This window comes from Branchiostoma floridae, chromosome 7, assembly GCF_000003815.2.
Source record: "Branchiostoma floridae strain S238N-H82 chromosome 7, Bfl_VNyyK, whole genome shotgun sequence".
In the NCBI taxonomy this organism is placed as follows: domain Eukaryota; kingdom Metazoa; phylum Chordata; class Leptocardii; order Amphioxiformes; family Branchiostomatidae; genus Branchiostoma; species Branchiostoma floridae.
In genome coordinates this window covers 13,037,493-13,056,888 of record NC_049985.1, presented here as the reverse complement: position 1 = coordinate 13,056,888, position 19,396 = coordinate 13,037,493, and the positions used below count along the sequence as shown (strand labels likewise).

General features: G+C 40.9%; 3 protein-coding genes across 8 annotated transcripts; 1 reads left to right on the top strand and 2 right to left on the bottom strand.

Moving 5' to 3' along the window:
- Positions 1-88: 88 nt before the first annotated feature.
- On the bottom strand, positions 89-5,023 carry LOC118419625 (clathrin light chain B-like). 4 transcript variants are annotated; one of them, XM_035826094.1, is made up of 6 exons: positions 4,820-5,023; positions 3,433-3,518; positions 2,808-2,910; positions 2,423-2,534; positions 1,522-1,593; positions 89-760 (listed from the first exon to the last, which is right to left on the bottom strand). In XM_035826094.1, the coding sequence occupies exons 1-6, from the start codon at positions 4,980-4,982 to the stop codon at positions 589-591; spliced, it is 708 nt and encodes a 235-aa protein (XP_035681987.1). In that variant the 5' UTR covers positions 4,983-5,023; the 3' UTR covers positions 89-588. The 4 variants fall into 4 exon arrangements, with proteins under 4 accessions (XP_035681987.1, XP_035681986.1, XP_035681989.1 ...); XM_035826093.1 differs by having other exon boundaries at positions 3,433-3,557; positions 4,820-5,020; XM_035826096.1 differs by lacking the exon at positions 1,522-1,593 and having other exon boundaries at positions 4,820-5,019.
- Positions 5,024-6,503: 1,480 nt separating this feature from the next.
- On the bottom strand, positions 6,504-9,511 carry LOC118419626 (40S ribosomal protein S3a-like). The gene is made up of 7 exons (XM_035826097.1): positions 9,363-9,511; positions 9,084-9,187; positions 7,971-8,158; positions 7,605-7,730; positions 7,373-7,455; positions 7,002-7,111; positions 6,504-6,694 (listed from the first exon to the last, which is right to left on the bottom strand). The coding sequence occupies exons 1-7, from the start codon at positions 9,422-9,424 to the stop codon at positions 6,567-6,569; spliced, it is 801 nt and encodes a 266-aa protein (XP_035681990.1). The 5' UTR covers positions 9,425-9,511; the 3' UTR covers positions 6,504-6,566.
- A 151-nt stretch (positions 9,512-9,662) lies between these two features.
- On the top strand, positions 9,663-19,378 carry LOC118419621 (apoptotic protease-activating factor 1-like). Of its 3 annotated transcripts, none has more exons than XM_035826088.1 (2): positions 9,663-9,807; positions 12,214-19,378. In XM_035826088.1, exon 2 carries the CDS (start codon positions 12,262-12,264, stop codon positions 16,078-16,080), a length of 3,819 nt encoding a protein of 1,272 aa, XP_035681981.1. In that variant the 5' UTR covers positions 9,663-9,807; positions 12,214-12,261; the 3' UTR covers positions 16,081-19,378. The 3 variants fall into 3 exon arrangements, with proteins under 3 accessions (XP_035681981.1, XP_035681982.1, XP_035681983.1); XM_035826089.1 differs by lacking the exon at positions 9,663-9,807 and adding an exon at positions 9,870-9,993; XM_035826090.1 differs by lacking the exon at positions 9,663-9,807 and adding an exon at positions 10,759-10,921.
- The last annotated feature ends 18 nt before the right edge of the window (positions 19,379-19,396 follow it).

Genomic DNA, 19,396 nt, shown 5'->3' with positions numbered 1-19,396 from the left:
TTTTAAACTAAAACCTCTGAAGGACCCAAAGCTTAATTTTAGGTTAAAGATGTCAACACTGTGACAAGAAAACAGACTTACAACACAATGGGATGGGAATGTACATTGCTTTATTATGCATTCTCAGAATCACCTCTATTTTTAGTGTTACTAGACAAAGTTTTCCTCTACTTCATCACGATAGTTGTCCTTGTTTGTATATACTCAAGGAAATCTATTGGTAATTATGAAATATCGTTTGGTGCTAAGATACAACATAGTTTGGTGTAGTATTGATCTTTTACATAAAGGACAAGCTGTAAAAATAATTGACTCGATAGGAAGGCTACAATACCCAAGTGAATTTGTTATGACAAAAAAGGAATTTTTACTTTCTAACAATCAAATTTATTCTTACAGGCTCTCTATTATTTAGAATTTTCACCTACCACATAGACCATTCTTCTTCACACACTTTCTAGTAAAACCACTGTAATAGCACAATTACATGACACTACCTGGGATATACATATATGTGATAGATACTGATTTTCAGACGTGCTGCTATCTTCAGCATGTTCTATTGTTTCGAATGAGAGGCTATGTTTCTTAACGCTGCAGGCCTTCCTGCTTCAAGTGAAGAAGGATGGATCTCATGCGCCCTGTGTCCTTGCTGCCCTTAGAACTCTTGGGGTTGAAGTCACACATGCGCGCCACACGTTCCCACTCCTGACCAGGGTTGGACTCCGCAACTTCCTCTCGGAATGCCTCTTCTGCGGACCTGAATTCCAAACAAAGTACTCTCGTCAACTTTCATCTTTTACGCGAAAGGTTATGAATAGATGGACAACACCTATACAGGAAACACATATTATGACAGAAGAAAAATGTATGGCTTTGGATAAAACAAGGTCTGAAAAATACAAGCAAAACAATGTGAAGACGTGCTGAAAGAAGCAAAGAGGGTGGTTGAAAATATCTTGTGAATGAACCCTGGAATAAATTAGTTTGCACTGGTAACTAAAAATTCACTGAAATAAATTATACAACATAGATTTCAAATAAAGGTACTGTGGTCACTTAGGATATTTCACAAAAGATTTGCATACAAGAGAACTGAGATCATTCAACAATTATAGACAAAACTATTTCACAAACATCTACATGTATTCACAAAGTTAACAGTTTTCATAATACAGTAACTAAATAGGTTTTAACACCTAAAGGTACATGAACATCCATTTAGATACACAGTAACTTGACATAAAATAATTGTAGAACATGCTTTACATTCAGTTCACAAGTCCATTTTAAAGTTGCTAACAACAGTAAAGATATGTCTGAACAACAACAAGCATGCACAGTAAAAGCACTACAAGCAAGAAGCATGGCATGTACATGTATGTAACACAACAATATGTACAAGCACCAAAACATACAAAACCAAAACCTTAAGCCACAACAACGACTGTAAGCTACAGCGCTACAGTAGCATCTGGCAGGCTACGTGTAGCTACTGAGCACCAACATAATCCCACATACGTGCGGCTGCGGCGCGTGTGCGTCGCAAGAGCATCATCCTCCAGCTGCTTTAGCAGTTCCTTGTTTGCAACCCTTATCACCACGGCAACCACGAGACGGGCAAGAGAAAATAGGGGAGGGGGGACACACAAACATGCAGTTAGAACAGTGGAAGGTAGATGGAGCTGCAGTTAAAGAGGTAGTGATGGTGGTGGTGTCGTGCAATGGTGCGGTCCACAGAACAGGTACACAGCAATGACAGGCAGTGCAATAATTGCATGCAACAGGAAATTGCTTTTAAACAGTAGACTAGTAGGAAACAACAACATAGATTGATAGAAGGTAGTGGTACAGCTTCCTTTTAAAGTCTTCAGAAATTTCAACAATTAATAACAAATACGTGACTTCGGACTTGGTCCGACTTGCATATCAAAGCAACAGAGGAGACTTGTGCGTGACTGAAACCATTCTCTCTCTTTTTGTGTCAAGACTGTCAGAACATTAAAGGATGCTGTCCAACTATAAGTAGAAAGAAAAATTTCTCTAACAAAGATGGACTTGGTTTACTTGGTTAACAAAGTTACCAACTATCATGTTTACTAGTTTGGACTTCAGTTCTTGGTAATCTTACAATAAGTAAATACCATACGAAAATGTATCTAATTGTATTTGTAGTTTGACGTATAGCTCTCTAAAGGTACCTTACAGTGCTGCACTGGCACATTGGATTACATTGTATTAGTGTTCCTGTTTGAAATTATAGAAATGCTAGTACTAAATAGGTGGCAATGTGCCATGTCTCTTCACCCCCTAACAACTGAAATATGGCACATTTCTAAGTGTATTGTGTAAGTCCATCAGCATTCAGCAGCCAGGTTAGACAATGATGTGTTTACAGACACATCCGAGGGAGGGAGGATACCTATTAGAAGCCTTGGTTTTCTCCAGCTGTTCCTCCCTCTGTGCATACCACTTCCTGAGCTCATCTGCAGCCTCTTTCTTCCACTCTTCACGCAGTCGCTCTGCCTCAGCATCTATTTTCAACAAAACGAATAGGCTGAGAAACAGACCAATCACACAAATGAACCTTAAAATTTACAGCTAACACCATCTCACCTCACCTCATCTCACCAGTCCCGTAGTTATCTAAGATCTTTAAATTGATTTTACAAAATAAAAAACTTCATCATATTTCATTGTCAGAATCCAACATACATTTGTACAGTAACACTAAATCTTTAAATTGATTTTATTTTCATCATATTCATTGTTTCATTGATAGAATCTAACATGAAAAGACTGTGCACCTTTCTTCTCCAGCATAGCCTTCTGCTCTTCTCTCCACTTGCGGATCTTCTCAGGCTCCTCCCGTCTGGGTGCCGGGGTGGGCACAGGACCATTACTCTGTGGCTATTCAAACATGAGTGGATAATTAAACATGAGAAAGCATACCTTCTTTCCAATTCTGCAAAAAAATAACCACATAAAGCACTGCAGGTGCTGAAGTATGACATATATCAGAACAAGGAGATATAGATCTCAGGTTTCTGATGATAGCAGGTACATAAATAAAATCAATACTGCCTGAACTGCATCATTGATTGCGAGCATTGATCACCACTACTTACGGATTGTTGATCATCACACTCAAATTCCTACTATATATATATATCATAAAACATAATACAATTTCCACAACTTGGACTATTACGATCAGAATTATTGGTGCAAGAAATAACTAGGATGCCAGATGTATTTTATTATAGTTTTAATCCTTTTCATTGTATTTCTTCTTGCCCAGAACACTCAGCACTGAGTCATCAGGTACATTTGCTTGTGTGAAAAACATTCCCTGGTCTCTCAATTACCTGTAAGCAGTCAAATACATAAGAAACATTCTAAAAATGGATGTCCCTGTGTGAAAAGCCTCACCCCTCCCTGGTCAGCACCAAAGATGTCTCCGTTCTGCTGTTCCCCCTCCCAGTCTGCTGCCCCACTACCACTGTCTCCTCCTCCACCTGATAGAAAGTCCAGGTTATCATCCATGGCACTCGGAACTAAAACAAAACAGGAACAAAAAAGAAAAGAAAATAATAAACTCAAATGTTGCTTTTAACAAAACCCAACTTAAAATATTAATTATGAAGCAATTCATGCAAAGATTCATTCATTTTAAGACATTCACAAAAAGCTTGCATGGATAAAGGTGTGAAATACATGCTTTTCTGTCATGCTCATAATCATGCTTTCCAGTCTTTTTCTAAAATACATGTACAATGTACAAGACATAATAAATCAAGAATGGTGAAATCACAGTAACAAAATGCATGTCTGAAACTAAAAGGTCCGAGAACAAAACAAAACTTTGTGAACCAAGGCATTTTCAATTATTACTTTTTTTCCAGAGCAATGTTGTACATCAATGTCATCAAACATGTCAACCATCAATGTAACTGTTAAACTGCCTTACAGTAGCATATAGAAACATTCAAACTTTAGATTAAAACTACTTTAAACTATGATTGCACTTTTTTTCACAGAATACATTGATTAGACCTTAAATATTTTCTATTGAATGTAAAAAAGCTACTTTCATACAAAGTTTTCGTATAATGACAGGATTGAAAACATATTACAGTGTTTGTATGATACTTACCAAGTACATGTACAAAACAGGTGTGTTAAGCCACATGCTAATCCATCAGTTATGCAAATTATTAAGATTCAGTATAGAAATACATAATTTACAGAGGTTGGATAATGCTCTACAATAGTTTGGTGTATTTCAGACATCGTATGATGCAAATCAATCTACTAATTGGCATTTGCTAATTTACCAGATAATGGCACATACAACGACATCAATAAAATTTCCCATGGGTACATGAATAATCATCATACCAGGCACATGAAAGAATGTTGTGTCAATTTTAATCGTGGGTCATATGGAAAATAGCTTTCCTGTCTAGATTGGTCAAACACAACCATGAAGAGTGTTGTGTCTCTTCTTCCTACATGAGTGGGAGGGGGGTAGGAAAGGTTCTATGTTCCTGATTTACCACCTTCGCTACGCGTAAGTCACATGATTGCCGGAAGTGTCAGAAAATTGGTTTTATTATAATTTCGCGGGTGATTTTTGTACCTCTGTGGTCTACCAAAAATAAATTCTGGGAAAAAATTTCCTATGATAAACTGTAAAGCCACAAATCAAGGCGTTTGGGCTTGCGACCTCAGCTCAGCTCAGCGCAGTACTAACACCGGCACCCCCCTCCCCACGAGGCTGATGCTACGTGTACCGGAACGAGGATGACCCTTTTACCTTGTGCAGGGGCAGCTGGAGTCTCCTCTTGTGAACCCGCTACATCGTCATCTTCTATACCTGCTAGCTCATCCTGCTCCCGGGCCAGAAAGGCGGCCGCGGGGTCCTCTTCTTGCTGCTGTTGTGCAGGCTGATCTTCAAAATCACCGAGTCCGTCCGCCATCTTGATTGTAATGAGGGCGTTGTTCGGGTATTTTCGGCAGTCATCGGGTAGAGTCGGAGAAGGCAATGACGTCATTGTACATGTGGTCGAAGTCTGTTGTTCTTTACTTTTTGCAAGCTTTTCATTACCACAGAGCCACGAGAGCAGTGATGGGGGATTTCTACATAGCTCTTGTTGCTATTAATGTGTAGAGCATGTGTACTCAAATCTGAGATAGGAATAGGGAAATCAAACTGATGATTATTATTATTTCAGGTGATATTCATTGCCATTGAACAGGGTAGCAATCAGTGGGAGCAAGAGATACCTATACACAGTAAAAGAAGACTGGTATTCAAGCCAGAGATGAGCAGGTGTTTGGATTTTGAACAGCAGGTTTGAGGCTAGAGTAACATGCTATTGCTGTCATGAACATGACTTATCAAAAATGAATTACATTGTTGCATGCCATGGCACTCCATTGCGTGCCATGGCACTCCAAATTATGTGAGGATGCAGAGCAGTTGGCCTTGCTGTGTGTGCATTCTTCATGAGTTCAAAGCTGATCAGTTATCATGTTATTTGTTACTTTGCCTTTAAGAATGTACCTCACTCAGTGTGCTCATCAGTCATTTGACTTTGAGGCTTAGGAAATCATGTATATATGTGCAAAAGGCCAGGAACTGGCCCCTTCCATCAAGTAATACTGTCCCTTATGAGGTGACATACCCTTCTTTAGTAGGGAAAAATTAGGAAATTTGCCAGGGGAGTCAGTCCACACTATGGTCAATGTTTCCCCCTCCAGGGCTGGCCAAACCCTCTAGTAGCCAAACTCCCCTGGCAAATTATTCTCCTTATGACAGCCAGCCTAATCTCCAAGCAGATCTTGTTGTGGCAAATGGGAAGAAGTTTAGCCGGTAGAGGAGTGATATTGGCCACAGTGATTTGCCACAGCAAGATCTGCTTGGAGATTAAGCCAGCCAGCATAGTCGGTCTGGTAGAGACTAGTATAGGTCATCCCAGCCTTCACTTTATTTATTTTACCAGGAATGTACAACTCAGGTCAGACTAGACCAGATCGCCTAGTCTTGGTATCTATAAGGGATCCGCCTTGCACCCAGAATAAGGCCATCCATCTTAAAATCTGAATCAAATACAATGTAACTTGTTTTTTTTTGTCCTCTTTACAGGCACACTTCTTTGCTTGATCAAGGATTAAGCTTGATCTACTTTAGAAAAAAAGTAATCCCTGTCTAATTTTAATTTTAATAATTTTTTCAGGACTGAAAACAATTTTTCCCCGAGGACTTGATAACTAATTTTTTTTTATCCCATGGCCATGAATCATTTATGTTAAGAGGTATGTAAATAAACTACATGAATTTACTGTATTCTTACTACAAATAAATGTTAAGTGGTCGAACATCAGACTGAAGATGAAGCTTACTGGTGGTATCAATAAGTGCTTTTCTGACAAAGGGTATCACTGCTACTTATTCCTCACTCAAAGAGTTAGAACTCGAGTGAAAAACAACCATAACATTTCAGTATGTGATGTTTTTATTGTCTCTTTTATCTGGATCTATGGACTTGCTGAGATCCTATTTAGACGGCCTCCTGGATTGGTGGTTCATACCCCTCCGGTCTGTCCACCTTCTCTCCCGTCTCTGTGGTGGCAACAGGCTTGGACACAGCACCTGATCCCTCTCCATGGAGCTCCATCAGCTTGCCAACTGTCCAGATAGAAAACAATTATTAACACAAAGTAAAAACCAAATGACAAATTAAGCCACTGAAACAAAATACCTTTCTACGAGGAAAGGGAGAGCTAATGGATCTGCCAGGCTGTCCCCAACGAGTATGCAACAACAACATCAAAGACTGGTTGGGACAAACGGCAGGTCAGCTAATAAGCCTGGCAGAATATTGCCAGCCAAACTGTCCCTACAGCTTACAAGCTATGCGACATTATCAATGCACATAAAACTGATGTCTAGGCAGACCATACACTGTGTCTAGTTTGCTAAGAGCATGACTCACCATCAAACTTGGGCTTCTTGAGGACCTTGACCTTGCGGATGTACACGTCATGAAGGGGGTAGATTCCCTGGCAGGCCTTCTCAATGTCCTTGCCGACACTGTCTGGTATACTGGAAGGTAAAATAAAGGCAGTCATACATGCACTTGTGGAACATATATCACAGTTGTACTTCCTATTCTACCTTTTTTAAAATTGTATCTTTATTACCAAAAGAACATTTTCTATAGCTTCAAAATGCTTTAAGACAACAATCATACATTCAGCTACCCTCTACAATGGATCTATTGTAGTGTGCAAGAGCTTGGTTTCCTTACATAAATTAACAACCAAGAGTATTGTAGTCATTGTGCAAAAAGATGACTAGACTTACAGCTTGTTCACCACCTCCTTCAAGTCGTTGCTGGAAACTTCCCTGGTCATGATCTCAACCATCTTCTTACGGATGGCACGGATCTAAGGAATAAGAAGACAAGGAAACATGTAGCTACATTATCTTCATACCCAACAAGTCTGTAACGTCTAGGAATGACACACTGATCTAATACAAATGAGACAATATCAATTTCCTTTTGATGACACTTAAACAAGGCAGAAAGACTGACCTGGGTGTGCTGGGCATAAGCAGTCTTCTTGATCTGGTTCTGACGCTTCTTTGTGAAGCCGATGCAAAAGAGACGCAGCAGGTAGCCGTCCGTCGTCCTCACATCAACATTGGCCTCAATTAGAGTCTACAGTGGAGTGAAAAGAAGATAGAAGCCATACTTTAAAAATGATGATAAATGCCTGCACATTGTTTCTTCTTGTTAATGCAAGAACCATTCTTTGATACATTGTATAATCCAAGTAGGATCCCTTTAATTGTTATGACTTTGTGTGATTTCTTACATCTCAGCCTTGAACTCAATGCACCCTTTCTTACTTTATTGAGTTACTGCAAAACAACTATAGGCACTTGATTTAGAACCTACCTGCCACTTCTTGACCATTGACCTGAGCTTGTCCGTAGTGAGGTTCATGCCATGGAAGTTGGTCAGGCAGTTACGGCCCTGGACCTCCTCCACAATCAACTTGAACTTGCGGAAAGCCACCTCGTCGTTCTGGAGGTCAGCCAAGGAAACCTCAAACACCCGGTTCTTCAGACCCTCAGATGCGATCTCTGAAAGGAGGAATAATTAAAAACAATTTTGATTATCATGGAAGCTACATATCAATTCAGTTACATCAATTCATATATTCAATTCCATATCAACTAATTGTTCACTCATTCATACTCTGTATGTGCGGGCGACAGGAATTCTGGGTAATACTGTAAATGCATAAGTTTGCAGTGGTTTTAAGTTCGCGGTAGCGTCATAGACTGCAGTCTCGTACTATAATGGAAAAATGTTCGCAGCGGTTTTAAGTTCGCTGTGAGGAGACCACCACAAAAGACGCGAACATTAAACTACTGTGAACATTTCTGCATTTACAGTATGTCAAAGGCGAAGGCCCCAGAAGTAGAACGTAAACATTCATTCATTTTGTAGGCACCATCACGTTCAGCACGTTGTTACAAATATGGAGACAATGGTCAAAATGAGACTGTTAACGTCTTAGGGCCTTCCCTTACACATTACCCAAGACTCCTGTGCCCCGCACATGTATAAACTATGCGAAAGAGCTTATAGTTAAGTTGTATACAAATGGCTCGGTAGAGACTTATATCAGGAAAATAATCTGAAAAAAGGTCTTCTATAGTTTCCATCTTATGCAATAGACTGATGTGCAAGGCCTTCTTTCTGTTATACATGTTGTATTATTTTATAGCACACAAAAATTATAGCACACGTATAATTTAAAGCACGCACACTTCTTCACATACACACACACAGTGTCACACACACACACAAAGTGAAACATATATGATATAGAGACATATCATGATTTTTCCATTGAAAACAACTGGCAGCTCATCTCCTCAATTCACAACAAACAACACAAAAAGCAAAATTTTCTTCAGCAAGTTGAAGTTGAGGAGGGGCACGATGTGCATGATCTCCATACTACTAGAGTAGAGTAGAGTCGATTGCTGACAGGCTTACTTGTTCCGGTGGTCTTGGTGACCAAAGTCTTGCCAATCTGGCGGATGTTGAACATCGCTGGTGCCTTGACATCGTACCAGTCCTTCTTTGTGAAAGGGTCGACACTGAAAAGCACGTGAAAAGGTTAGACCACAGAAGGTGCCAACTTGAAACCACAGGGCGAACCTCTCATTATAATCAAGCTAACATCTAACGCATCCAATGCTACGTACAACAGAAACTTATTCTACTTGAAGTGGGATATCTATTGCATAGATCTAGATGTTTCTTTCGTCTTACATCTTCTTCTTGGCACCCTTCTTGCCTCCTTTCGTGAGACGTTTATTCTTGCCCACCGCCATTTTGGGGGTTTCGTGAAAGAGGAAGAAGATTGGCGCGGAGCATTGTGGGAAACTTTTAGAGATCGCATCAGCACTTTAAAGAAAATCGTTACTTTAAACTCATGAGGCGTAATTTTAGAAAATAGCACCAAAAATCTGTAGCAAAATACTGTATATATTTATTGTATTAGAAATAAATGGCATTAAGGGTCCTAATTATTAGTATCATGTTTGATGGCGTAGAACGCTGCTATCGTTCCCATGCGGTATGACCCCTGACCTAGAAGTTGTTGATCAAGGCTGTCTGTCGAAATGTCTCATGCAAGAGTAGAGTTAGAGTAAACATGACACGATTTCCGCTTTAGAATCCCCCTAAACCAACGCCAACAAGCGTCATTGAACAGGTATGTGTGTTCTATAAATGTTAGTATGATATCATCATAGGAAAGTACCTATTTTCAGTGCTTTAAAGTAAGTACGATTCATGTCATGTCAAGATGTCTTGAACAAGTTGAAGAAGCTTCATCTCCCCAGTTGCAGCTCTGGACAATTTGTCTGTTCATGTACAGCAATTCAGAGATTCAGTTCAGGTATTTTAGGGGTGTATTTTCCTATATCATTTGATTTGTCATTCTTGATTGTCAATATGTGCTTTCTGTTTGCCAAACCAGACGAATATGTTCGCCTCAAAGCAATAAAATTAAAGATCAGCTGTGTGCAGTCAATTGCAAATAATGTCCAACCACAAAATTATATTCAATGGACTGGAGTGGTCAAACTAGCTTGAACGACAAATCAAACAGGTTTTTCTCCCCCGTTACCATGACGACAAGTCTGATGCCTGACCTCCTTGATTTTTTTCTTGCTTTACACCAAGAAGCAGCCTACCTGGCCAATCTTTGTCATATCAAGGACGTCCTTGGTTGGTCATATTGATTTGCCCCTAACTGTCTGCTAATGTAGTTCAGGGACATGAATAGCAAATTCAGCAAAACTTTTTGATCTTGTGTCAACATTAGTGACTTAAGTTAGGGGACAATATTTCTTACCTGTAAGTAGCTTATAGGATTTGAAAGTTTTGTTTGTTTACCGGTATTGTATTGTAATATGTCTGGACTAGTTGGTGTTTCCTTTGAAAATGAAAGCACTCTAGAATCTAAACACTCATGATTCATCCTGAATGCAACTGTCACTTAAAATTATGTCAACATGCATTTGCAATTCATTGATCCATTAGGATTAAACAATTAGCATAATGACTTAATTGTTTGACGTTGTCTTGAATAGATTTGTATGCAAGGGCAGTGCTAGTCTGCTAGACCTCATGACGACATACGTCTGTTGACTGTTTGCAGAGCAGCCATTAGAGGAGTCATGCTTTCTTAGTACTCCCACAGGAAGCACATGATTTAGCAGAAATGTTGGGTCCTGAAGGATTTCAGGCAGACTAGTTTTTGCAGACATGCTTCTGTCTTCCTTTCGTTGTAGAGGGTTCACTTTGTATGCCGAGGAGCAAATGTGGGTAAAAAGGAATAATTCCTGTGAATAGGAAACATTGTGTTGTATATAATATCGATATCAGGTCTTTCGTCCCCTTGTCCGTTCATCCCCTAGTCCTTTAGTCCCCATTTTGGATGTTTCGTCCCCATTTTTGGATGTTTCGTCATCGTCATAGTGAACTCTCGGGTCATGCAATGCATGACGGTCGGTCTAGCATCAGTTGTCGGTGAAGTGTGCATTGTGGGAAATGTACTGAAACATTATATTTTCTCCTTATAAACTAGTACATGGGTAGTACTAAGGTAGAAAATACATGTAGTAATGAGGGTTATCAGTCTGAAAGATACCAGTGCTCGAAATTCATTTTTGGGAATATGTGCACTGGTGCACCCAACCTAGAAAATTGGGTGCACCAAAATATTTTTGGGTGCACGGTGCACCATATCAGATGAAGTAGAATATCAGAATAACCTAATTGCAAACCTACTAAATTAGTACTAGTAATTTTAACGGAGCTCTTCAGAAATCGGAAGTACTATGACAGTCATTTTATTGTCTGTCTAACACATAGACGTCAAGAATATGGTGTTTACTTAGTATATTGACATCTTAACATACATAAGCCTATGATAATATTTGGGTGCACCCTGTGCACCCACAGAAAAAAATTGGGTGCACAGCCCCAATTTTGGGTGCACCTAGGTGCACAAATCCCCAGTGTTTCGAGCCCTGGATACACTTTGAAGGTGTATGAGCATGACATTTGAAGCATTTATTTAAAAGAGATAGTGAGAGATTGTGATAATAATTTCTTTTAGGTTTTGGTTTCACAGTCAAGGTACATAGAGGGCAACCTAATCATCATACTTATAATATTGTAACCTTTGTATTATTGAACTGATATGCCTAGCCTAATGGATAAGGTTTACAGTAACTGTCACAAATTTGGTAAGTGAAAGAAATCGCACGCAGTGTGAATAGGTTTTTATCATATAGGAGATGGGGTGTAGCCATTGCCAATTTCTCAATCTGTGGCAGTGTACATTTACTTTCAAACAGATGTCATGTTTCTTTCCTCAGCTATTAGTATTACATGTTTGTCTTTGTAAAATGAATCAACATGGTAATGTCATTTACATTTATATTATTACTATTATCCATTCTTGGAATGCATTGTAAGTCATGCACTGAAAATTATACATGACAATACCATTAGACTATACTATTTGCAGAAACACTGATCTGATGTGCATTAAGTACATTATAAATGGACAGCAAAACTTATTTAGACTTTGTTCCTCAATTTTCAGATTGCTGACTGATATGACCTTTAGCCAGTGCCTGTGAAACCTGCAAACATGGACGAGCGAGCACGCAGCAGCCTGTTAGTGAATCGGGTGTCAATCATCAAGGACCTGAAAGTCCAACACGTCATCAACCCCCTTCTCAGTGCCAAGGTCCTGACTTTGGACGATGAAGAAGAAATCTTCGCAGAAACTACATCCAAGAGACGCGCAGCAAAACTCCTGGACATCCTGCCTTCTCGTGGGAACCTCGCCTTTGTCTCTCTCTACAAGTCACTCCAAGATCAGTACTCACATCTGGCTGAACTCTTAGCAAAAGATCTCCCCACTAGTGATAGGCTTGAAAAGATTCAAAATGGGGGGAAACGTAAGATGAGCACCATTGATGTAGAGACGGTGTTGGTAGAAGGAGGGGTGCCCCCCAGGCCCCGTGTATTCATCAAAAGGCCAGTACAGTCGCAGCAAATCCGTAACGCTCTTCAGCAGCTGAAAGACGAGCCAGGATGGGTGGTGGTGCATGGCATGGGTGGTTCAGGCAAGTCCGTTCTAGCATCAGAAGTAGTGAGAGACCAAGAACTGTTAGAAGAGTGCTTCCCAGGAGGCGTCTTCTGGGTGTCCCTAGGACAGGTAGACAAACCAATGCTGCTTATGAAGATGCAAAACCTATGTTCACTGTTAGATAAGGAGCACCAAGCTCCGCCTCGAAATGCAGAAGAAGCCAAAGACAGGCTGCGCCTTCTCTTCACCCACCAGCATCCGAGAGCCCTTCTGATCCTAGACGATGTGTGGACAGCCAGGGATGCCAAGATGTTTGACGTTCGCTGTCGCACAATGGTCACCACCAGAGACTCCAGTGTCACAGATGCAGTGAGAGGAAACATCAGCATGGTCCCCATCAGAGAAGGCTTCAGCAAGGAGCAGTCAGACGAGGTCCTGGCCACATGGACAGAAACTAAAGTGTCAGATCTCCCACCAGAAGCTGGCCAGATCTACACAGAGTGTGGGGGGCACCCCCTGGCTATCTGCATGATAGGTGCCCTGCTAAAGGACCACCCAAACAGATGGCAGTATTACCTGAAACTCCTACAAAACAAGAAGATGAGCAAGTTCAAGAAGACACTTCCCTACGAATACCAGTCCCTCGCTGAAGCTATTGCCATCAGTGTCGACCATCTTGACACAGAAATCCGTGATCTGTACCAACAGTTCGCTGTATTTGACAATGACACCTTGGTACCTACTCAAGTGCTGAGCATTCTTTGGGCAGAAGAGATAGAATTTGTAGAGGACACAATGGATGAACTGTGTAAGAAATCTCTAGCCTTTCAAAGTTGGGATGAGAAACAAAAAACGTTTGTTTACACTGTCCACGACCTTCAGTTGGACTATCTGAAGGAACAGTGCGACGACATGCAGTCGTTACATGCGACACTTGTCAGCAGGTATGAGAAAGTCTGCAAAGGTGAGTTCCACACTCTACAAGATGATGGGTACATCCACTGGCACATGGAGGATCACTTGGCAGCTTCAGGTAGGGTCAATGACCTTTGTAGCATCCTGTCAAGCCTGGACTGGGTAGGGTCAAAGGTCAAAATCACAGGCCCATCCTTCCTTGTTGAACAGTACGTCAAGCACGGGAAAATCCTATGTCAGAATCGTGGACAGCAACTGCGAGACTTTGAAAGCTTCCTCCGCACTAACTTGCACCGGTTCTTTGAAGACCCCTTCCCTGACATCATTCAGCTGGGGTTAAACCAGTACAGCAAGTCTGAGGTGTACCAGCAAGCCCTCTCACGTGCCACACAGAATGACAGCTGCTACTTTGTCTGGAGTGGGAAGGACACAGTGAAAGATCCCACCCAGCTGACTGTGAAGGTCCACAGTGGTGGCGTGCACTTTGCCAAGTTCTCTCCCGATGGGAACCGGGTGGCCTCCTGTGGAGAGGACTGCAGTATCAAAGTATGGGATGCCCACACAGGACAGGTGCAGCTGACCCTAGAGGGCCACAGAGATGTGGTGTACTGCTGCGGATTTTCCCCAGATGGTGCCACCATAGTGTCCTGCGCTGCAGATCGGTTAATCCATGTATGGAATGCTGCTAACGGCAAGCTTATGCACACGTTTCACGCCTTCAAACGTGTCACGCCCTGTGGAACACCAACGCGCACACCCTCCTTTGGTACTGGCAGGCGAAGGCTCACCGATCCTCCACTGATGCCCCGATCACGAGACCCAAGCCCCACTTCAATGTTCCCCGTGTTTTCTGTCAAGTACTCTCCAGACGGCACCAAGCTGGTATGCTGCTCAGGGGAGGGTTTGGTGAAGATTCTGGACAGCATCAGCGGTGCAGAGCTCCACACATTTACAGCTCACACAGACTCGGTTAGATGCTGCGACATCTCCACAGATGGAAGCCTTGTTGTATCTGCTTCCACAGATGGCACAGCTGTTGTCTGGGACACAAAGTCAGCCAAACAGATTACAACTTACAGCGGACACAACAGGTCAGCTTTAACGGCATGCAGCTTTAAGCCTGAAAGTCACGTGGTGGCATCAAGTGCTGATCACCAGGTTCATGTGTGGGACGCAACAACAGCAGAAAAGTTAGGAGTCTGCAAAGCCCACAAGTCAACTTTCATACAGCATTGCTGTTTCTCCCCTGATGGTAGCCTCATAGCTGGTGGACTGTCAAACTTCTCAATACACCTGTGGGATGCAGAGAGCACGGAGTGTGTAGCCATGCACTATGGCCACACCATGTGGGTATACTGTGTTGCCTTCTCTGCAAACGGGAAGCAACTGCTGTCATCATCAGAAGATGAAAAGGTCATCCTGTGGGACGTTGAGGGTGCAAAAAGAATCGACTACATGGGCTTGAAACGTGACTTTGATGTGAACTTTGATGCGGATCCGTTCGTAATCATAGCCCCAGATAACAACGACACGCTTCGTGTGATGAAGGGAAACCAGGCTGAAGTAGTGCATCAGTCTGACGTTTCCTTTGCAAAGTCGCGGATCAGGGCATGCTGCATTTGCCCCAGTGGAGACAAGGTGGCGTACGGCTGTGAGGACGGAGTCGTCAAGCTTCTCCACTTCACGCCAACCGGAGTGAAGTCCCGTGAGCTGGTAGGCCACAACGAGGCGGTGAGATGCTGCAGCTTTTCCCGCGATGGTCGAGTTTTGATCACAGGAGGCGATGACAGCAAGGTTCTGATCTGGGAACTACAGAACAAGACTTCTATTGAATGTGTTGGGCACAGGGAATCAGTCAGACACCTCAAAGTGTTCAGCCCTAAGCGTAAGAAATTTCTGACTGCATCCTACGACGGGACCATCAAGGTCTGGGACATGATGTGGGGCATGCAAGAATTCTCGTGCGAAGACGAAAACGAACAGTGGGTGTTATCTTGTGACCTGTCTCCTGACGAGTCAAAGATAGCATCCACATCTGTCGATCGTGCCGTCCGCATCTGGGACGCAAAAGATGGAGCATTGCTGCATAAGTTCACGGGACACGTGGACTGCATCCGTAGCTGTGCCTTCAACCTGGACAGTTCAATCTTAGCAACTGGCGATGACGCTGGTTATGTGAAGGTTTGGGACATAGAGAAGGGAGAAGAAATTGTCACTTGTGATCACCACTCTGGGGGCGGAGTGTGGGTGAGAGGCCTGCAGTTCTCCAGCGATGGAAAACAGCTCGTTTCCGCAGCCAACAATGTGAAGTGGTGGACGGTAGATGGGAAACTGCTGCAGACATTCCACATCAAGGGCAGCTTTGTGAAATCTCTGCAAGCATCCAAAGACTTTAAAACATTTGTGACTATCGACAGCTCAGGCTTCCTGTACATCCTGAACTTGGTAGAGAAAAAGTGAGGCAAAATGTAAGCAGCCCAGAGGTCTTGAGCCAAAACAGTAATTGCTAAAATTGTCATTTAACTTTGCTAAGTTTCAATGGTTATACAAGTTTCATTTGTAAACTAGATCACCTCACCATCATGTCAGGGCTTGGACTGCAGAAAAGGTACTGGATTCCTGTTTTCTGCAACATTTGCTTTATTCTAGCTTACATACACCACAAATTGTGGTGTATGGTTTCTTATGAAATGTAAAAATACAAATTAATTGTTACAGAGTAACCCTGTAATAAGATGATAAACCCTTGGCAAGGGTGAGGCTACTGTAACAGTGAAGTAAGACATCTTCCTGTACTACATACAATACATGTATGTACCAGTATTACCAAACTTAGAGCACATGATATACCTAACTGTTCTGGTGCCTTTTCATTTACATTCAATATGTAGCTTTAATCTATTCATATTGAATGTCAGTTTTGTTGTACTAATCTAGTACTCAGAAATTGCCTTAAATCCATTCCTTTTATGTTCTTTCCATTTTATCTGTGAGGATCCTTAGACAATGGATGCCTGTTAATCTTTCATTCCATCATGACTTGTAATCCCTGTAAAACTTTTAATATTCGCGGTGGTTTTGCGCTGATCTTTCTACCGCAAAATTGTGACTCCCTGAATAGGAGTGTTGTCGTACCTCCTTCCCCCCTATGCCCAAGAACCGAGCAAGTGTTCAGATCTAACAGATATACCTGTGCGTGACTTCTTCTACACTGATCATGATCTGTTAAACAAACATTCATGCCTTGAACACATTCCTTTTTTTGACCTTTGCTGAGAAAGCTTTGTTTTCAGGTCTGTCTGTCAGTGTGCTTGAACAAAATACGTTACGTTATACAGTATTTCAGCACAAGAAGCATTTTGTACTTTACTTTGTAAACCCCTGAAAAGTGACATGCATGGCAATTTATACAGGCCATAATCCAGTGGCGCAGTTAAGGTCGATGTACTCATATTCGTGGCACGGCCATTTGTTTAAGAAATCATTATCAGTGCAGGATTTGCACACCCCTCCTACACCTTAAACATTCATGCAGTTCAGGCAAACAGATCGCCGAAGCCACTTCGGCAAATGACTATGTGCTCATCTGTTGAAAAATCGACAGGAGAATCGATTGAGAATCAGATCAGTGCATGGGGAGTCACACTACAGGCATATCTGTCGGATCTGGACATTCAAAACAAGGCAAGGAGCCAATTATTATGCAAGTTCATTCATTGTTCCGCATAATATCTCATTGATCAGATAAAGACGATATTAACCCTTTAAATATCTTCTGATTCATTATCAATGTCATAAATGTCATTTCTTCAAGTATGATGAAGAAACTGTTAGGATTAAATCAGAAGGAGGCCTACTGGAAATGTGTTCATTTCTAGGCCATGTGCCATAATGGTTTCTGATATTGTTTCAACCGTGAACTCAAATCACCCTTAAACAATCCTTCCCGCTCCTACCACGAAATTTATCCTTGCAAACATAAATCAATTTACAGTAAGCCATGCATAAATGATTCCTACCATTCTCCTTTTTTCTTAAAATTTTGTGCATGTAGGTGTAATGTATTTGCTCCATTATAAAAAAGGGCTGTATAAAAGTTATTCATACATTTCTTATATTAATTTTTTGTCTGGTTACAATGGCACAAAAGGGCTTGGATACCTTCAAATTTCAATGTTCAGATGATCATGGTATCAGACCCTATTTTTTTTTTTAAACTTCAAATTCATTTAGATATACCATTCTTGCTTGTGGAAAGGTGCCCATGAAGTTTAATTGTGGGAATTTGGGCTGAATACTGTGATGAACTAAAAGTGTACAAGCTTCCATATGTCTACTGTATTGTAGTTGTTGAACATGAATATTATGCATGTACACAAATGAACCTTAAGCTGCTCATTGTAAAAGAAGTGTGAAAGTCTGTAATTGTACATTGTGCCTAATGTCCCTGCAGTAATTGTGTAGAATTTAATGCTTGTATGTTGCCCACTTTGTCCTTGTCTAAAGTTGTAGTTACTCTATTCATGGACTATTTCTTACTGGCAGTTGGCCTTAAGAATGTAATGTTACAAAGCGTTAAAAGATAGATGCTGCAAAACTTTTCTAAATGGATTTCTGATGGGTTAGGTGTGCATAGAACATGTGTGCTTTAGGAAGTTGTGTATACTGAAATGAACTTAATTGTATTCTCTGTGTTTAATGTAACAATTTTGTAAGTTTTCTACAGGGTGTTTATATTTTACATTTCAACGTGTTTTAGACCTTGAAATTGTAGGTGCGTTATTGCAGCGATATTTGCAATGCTGCATATGTTTAACGCTAGTTCACCGTTTTCTACGGAGTAACCTATATACATTGTTTTTAAAAGCATGGTATTAAGGGCTTTCAAGTCAACAAACGTGCTTTCAATCTGCAATACAGTATTTTGACTTGATATCTCTAAACACCCTGTTTTTACAAACAACGGATATAGGGTACCCCAAAGATAAAGATGAGCTGGCATGAGCTGTACAAGACATGAAACAAACACGTAAGCTTCAAACTTGAAACAGCAAATAATCGTGTCTTATGTAAAATAATCTGTAAGTCAATGCACATCATGGCACCATGTAATAACTAGCTTAGGTTTTAAGTAATGTAAAATGCTGAACCATTATCATATATTTTGATCCTTTGATGTTGACAGAAATGTGTGAAATGACTTTTTCAACTTCTAATTCAATCCAGGTTTCAGTGTTAATGCTAATATATTTCATGACATTACACGAGACAGTTAAAACAGTGAAGTCTTTTTTTGCAATTTTGCTACAACATTATCTCATAGCACGCTTGAGGGTTCCATGCTTCTCCAAAATAATCTTTCTTACATAGCAGGTGCTATGTGTTTGATTTGTTTGGTCTGAAATCATTACTGCCACAGTCAGTTCACATCAATTCAGATTACATAGCTACCATAGTTTTAAGTCACTGTTTATAGTTTCTCACAAGATTTTATCCATATCTCAATGTCATTTTCATGTCATCTTAAATCCATAATAGATATGTATTGTTCCAAAGTGTACTAGTAGATAGTTTCAAATGCTGGTGGTAAAGTTAAAGTTGCAATGTGACATGATGTATGTGTATACAAGGTGGAGGAGAATCAATGACAATGTATGTGTAGGAGTTTTATACAGCAAATTCAGATGTCCAATATCTGCATGCTCTTGCTCTCCAAAATCAATTGAGATTGATTAAAACGTATGCATTGTTGAGGAAATATTGTCAATCTGTTTTT

What these genes read in the sequence shown, in the direction of transcription:
- LOC118419625 (XM_035826093.1), bottom strand. Translation starts at nt 4,982, where the DNA reads ATGGCGGACGGACTCGGTGATTTTGAAGATCAGCCTGCACAACAGCAG. An exon ending in TCCAGCTGCCCCTGCACAAG is followed by an intron (nt 3,558 to 4,819) that starts GTAAAAGGGTCA and finishes GTTTTGTTTTAG; the next exon opens with TTCCGAGTGCCATGGATGAT. An exon ending in AAAACCAAGGCTTCTAATAG is followed by an intron (nt 1,594 to 2,422) that starts GTATCCTCCCTC and finishes CGTGGTGATAAG; the next exon opens with GGTTGCAAACAAGGAACTGC.
- LOC118419621 (XM_035826088.1), top strand. Translation starts at nt 12,262, where the DNA reads ATGGACGAGCGAGCACGCAGCAGCCTGTTAGTGAATCGGGTGTCAATC.
- LOC118419626 (XM_035826097.1), bottom strand. Translation starts at nt 9,424, where the DNA reads ATGGCGGTGGGCAAGAATAAACGTCTCACGAAAGGAGGCAAGAAGGGT. An exon ending in AAGGGTGCCAAGAAGAAGAT is followed by an intron (nt 9,188 to 9,362) that starts GTAAGACGAAAG and finishes CGTGCTTTTCAG; the next exon opens with TGTCGACCCTTTCACAAAGA. An exon ending in CTTATGCCCAGCACACCCAG is followed by an intron (nt 7,456 to 7,604) that starts GTCAGTCTTTCT and finishes CTTATTCCTTAG; the next exon opens with ATCCGTGCCATCCGTAAGAA.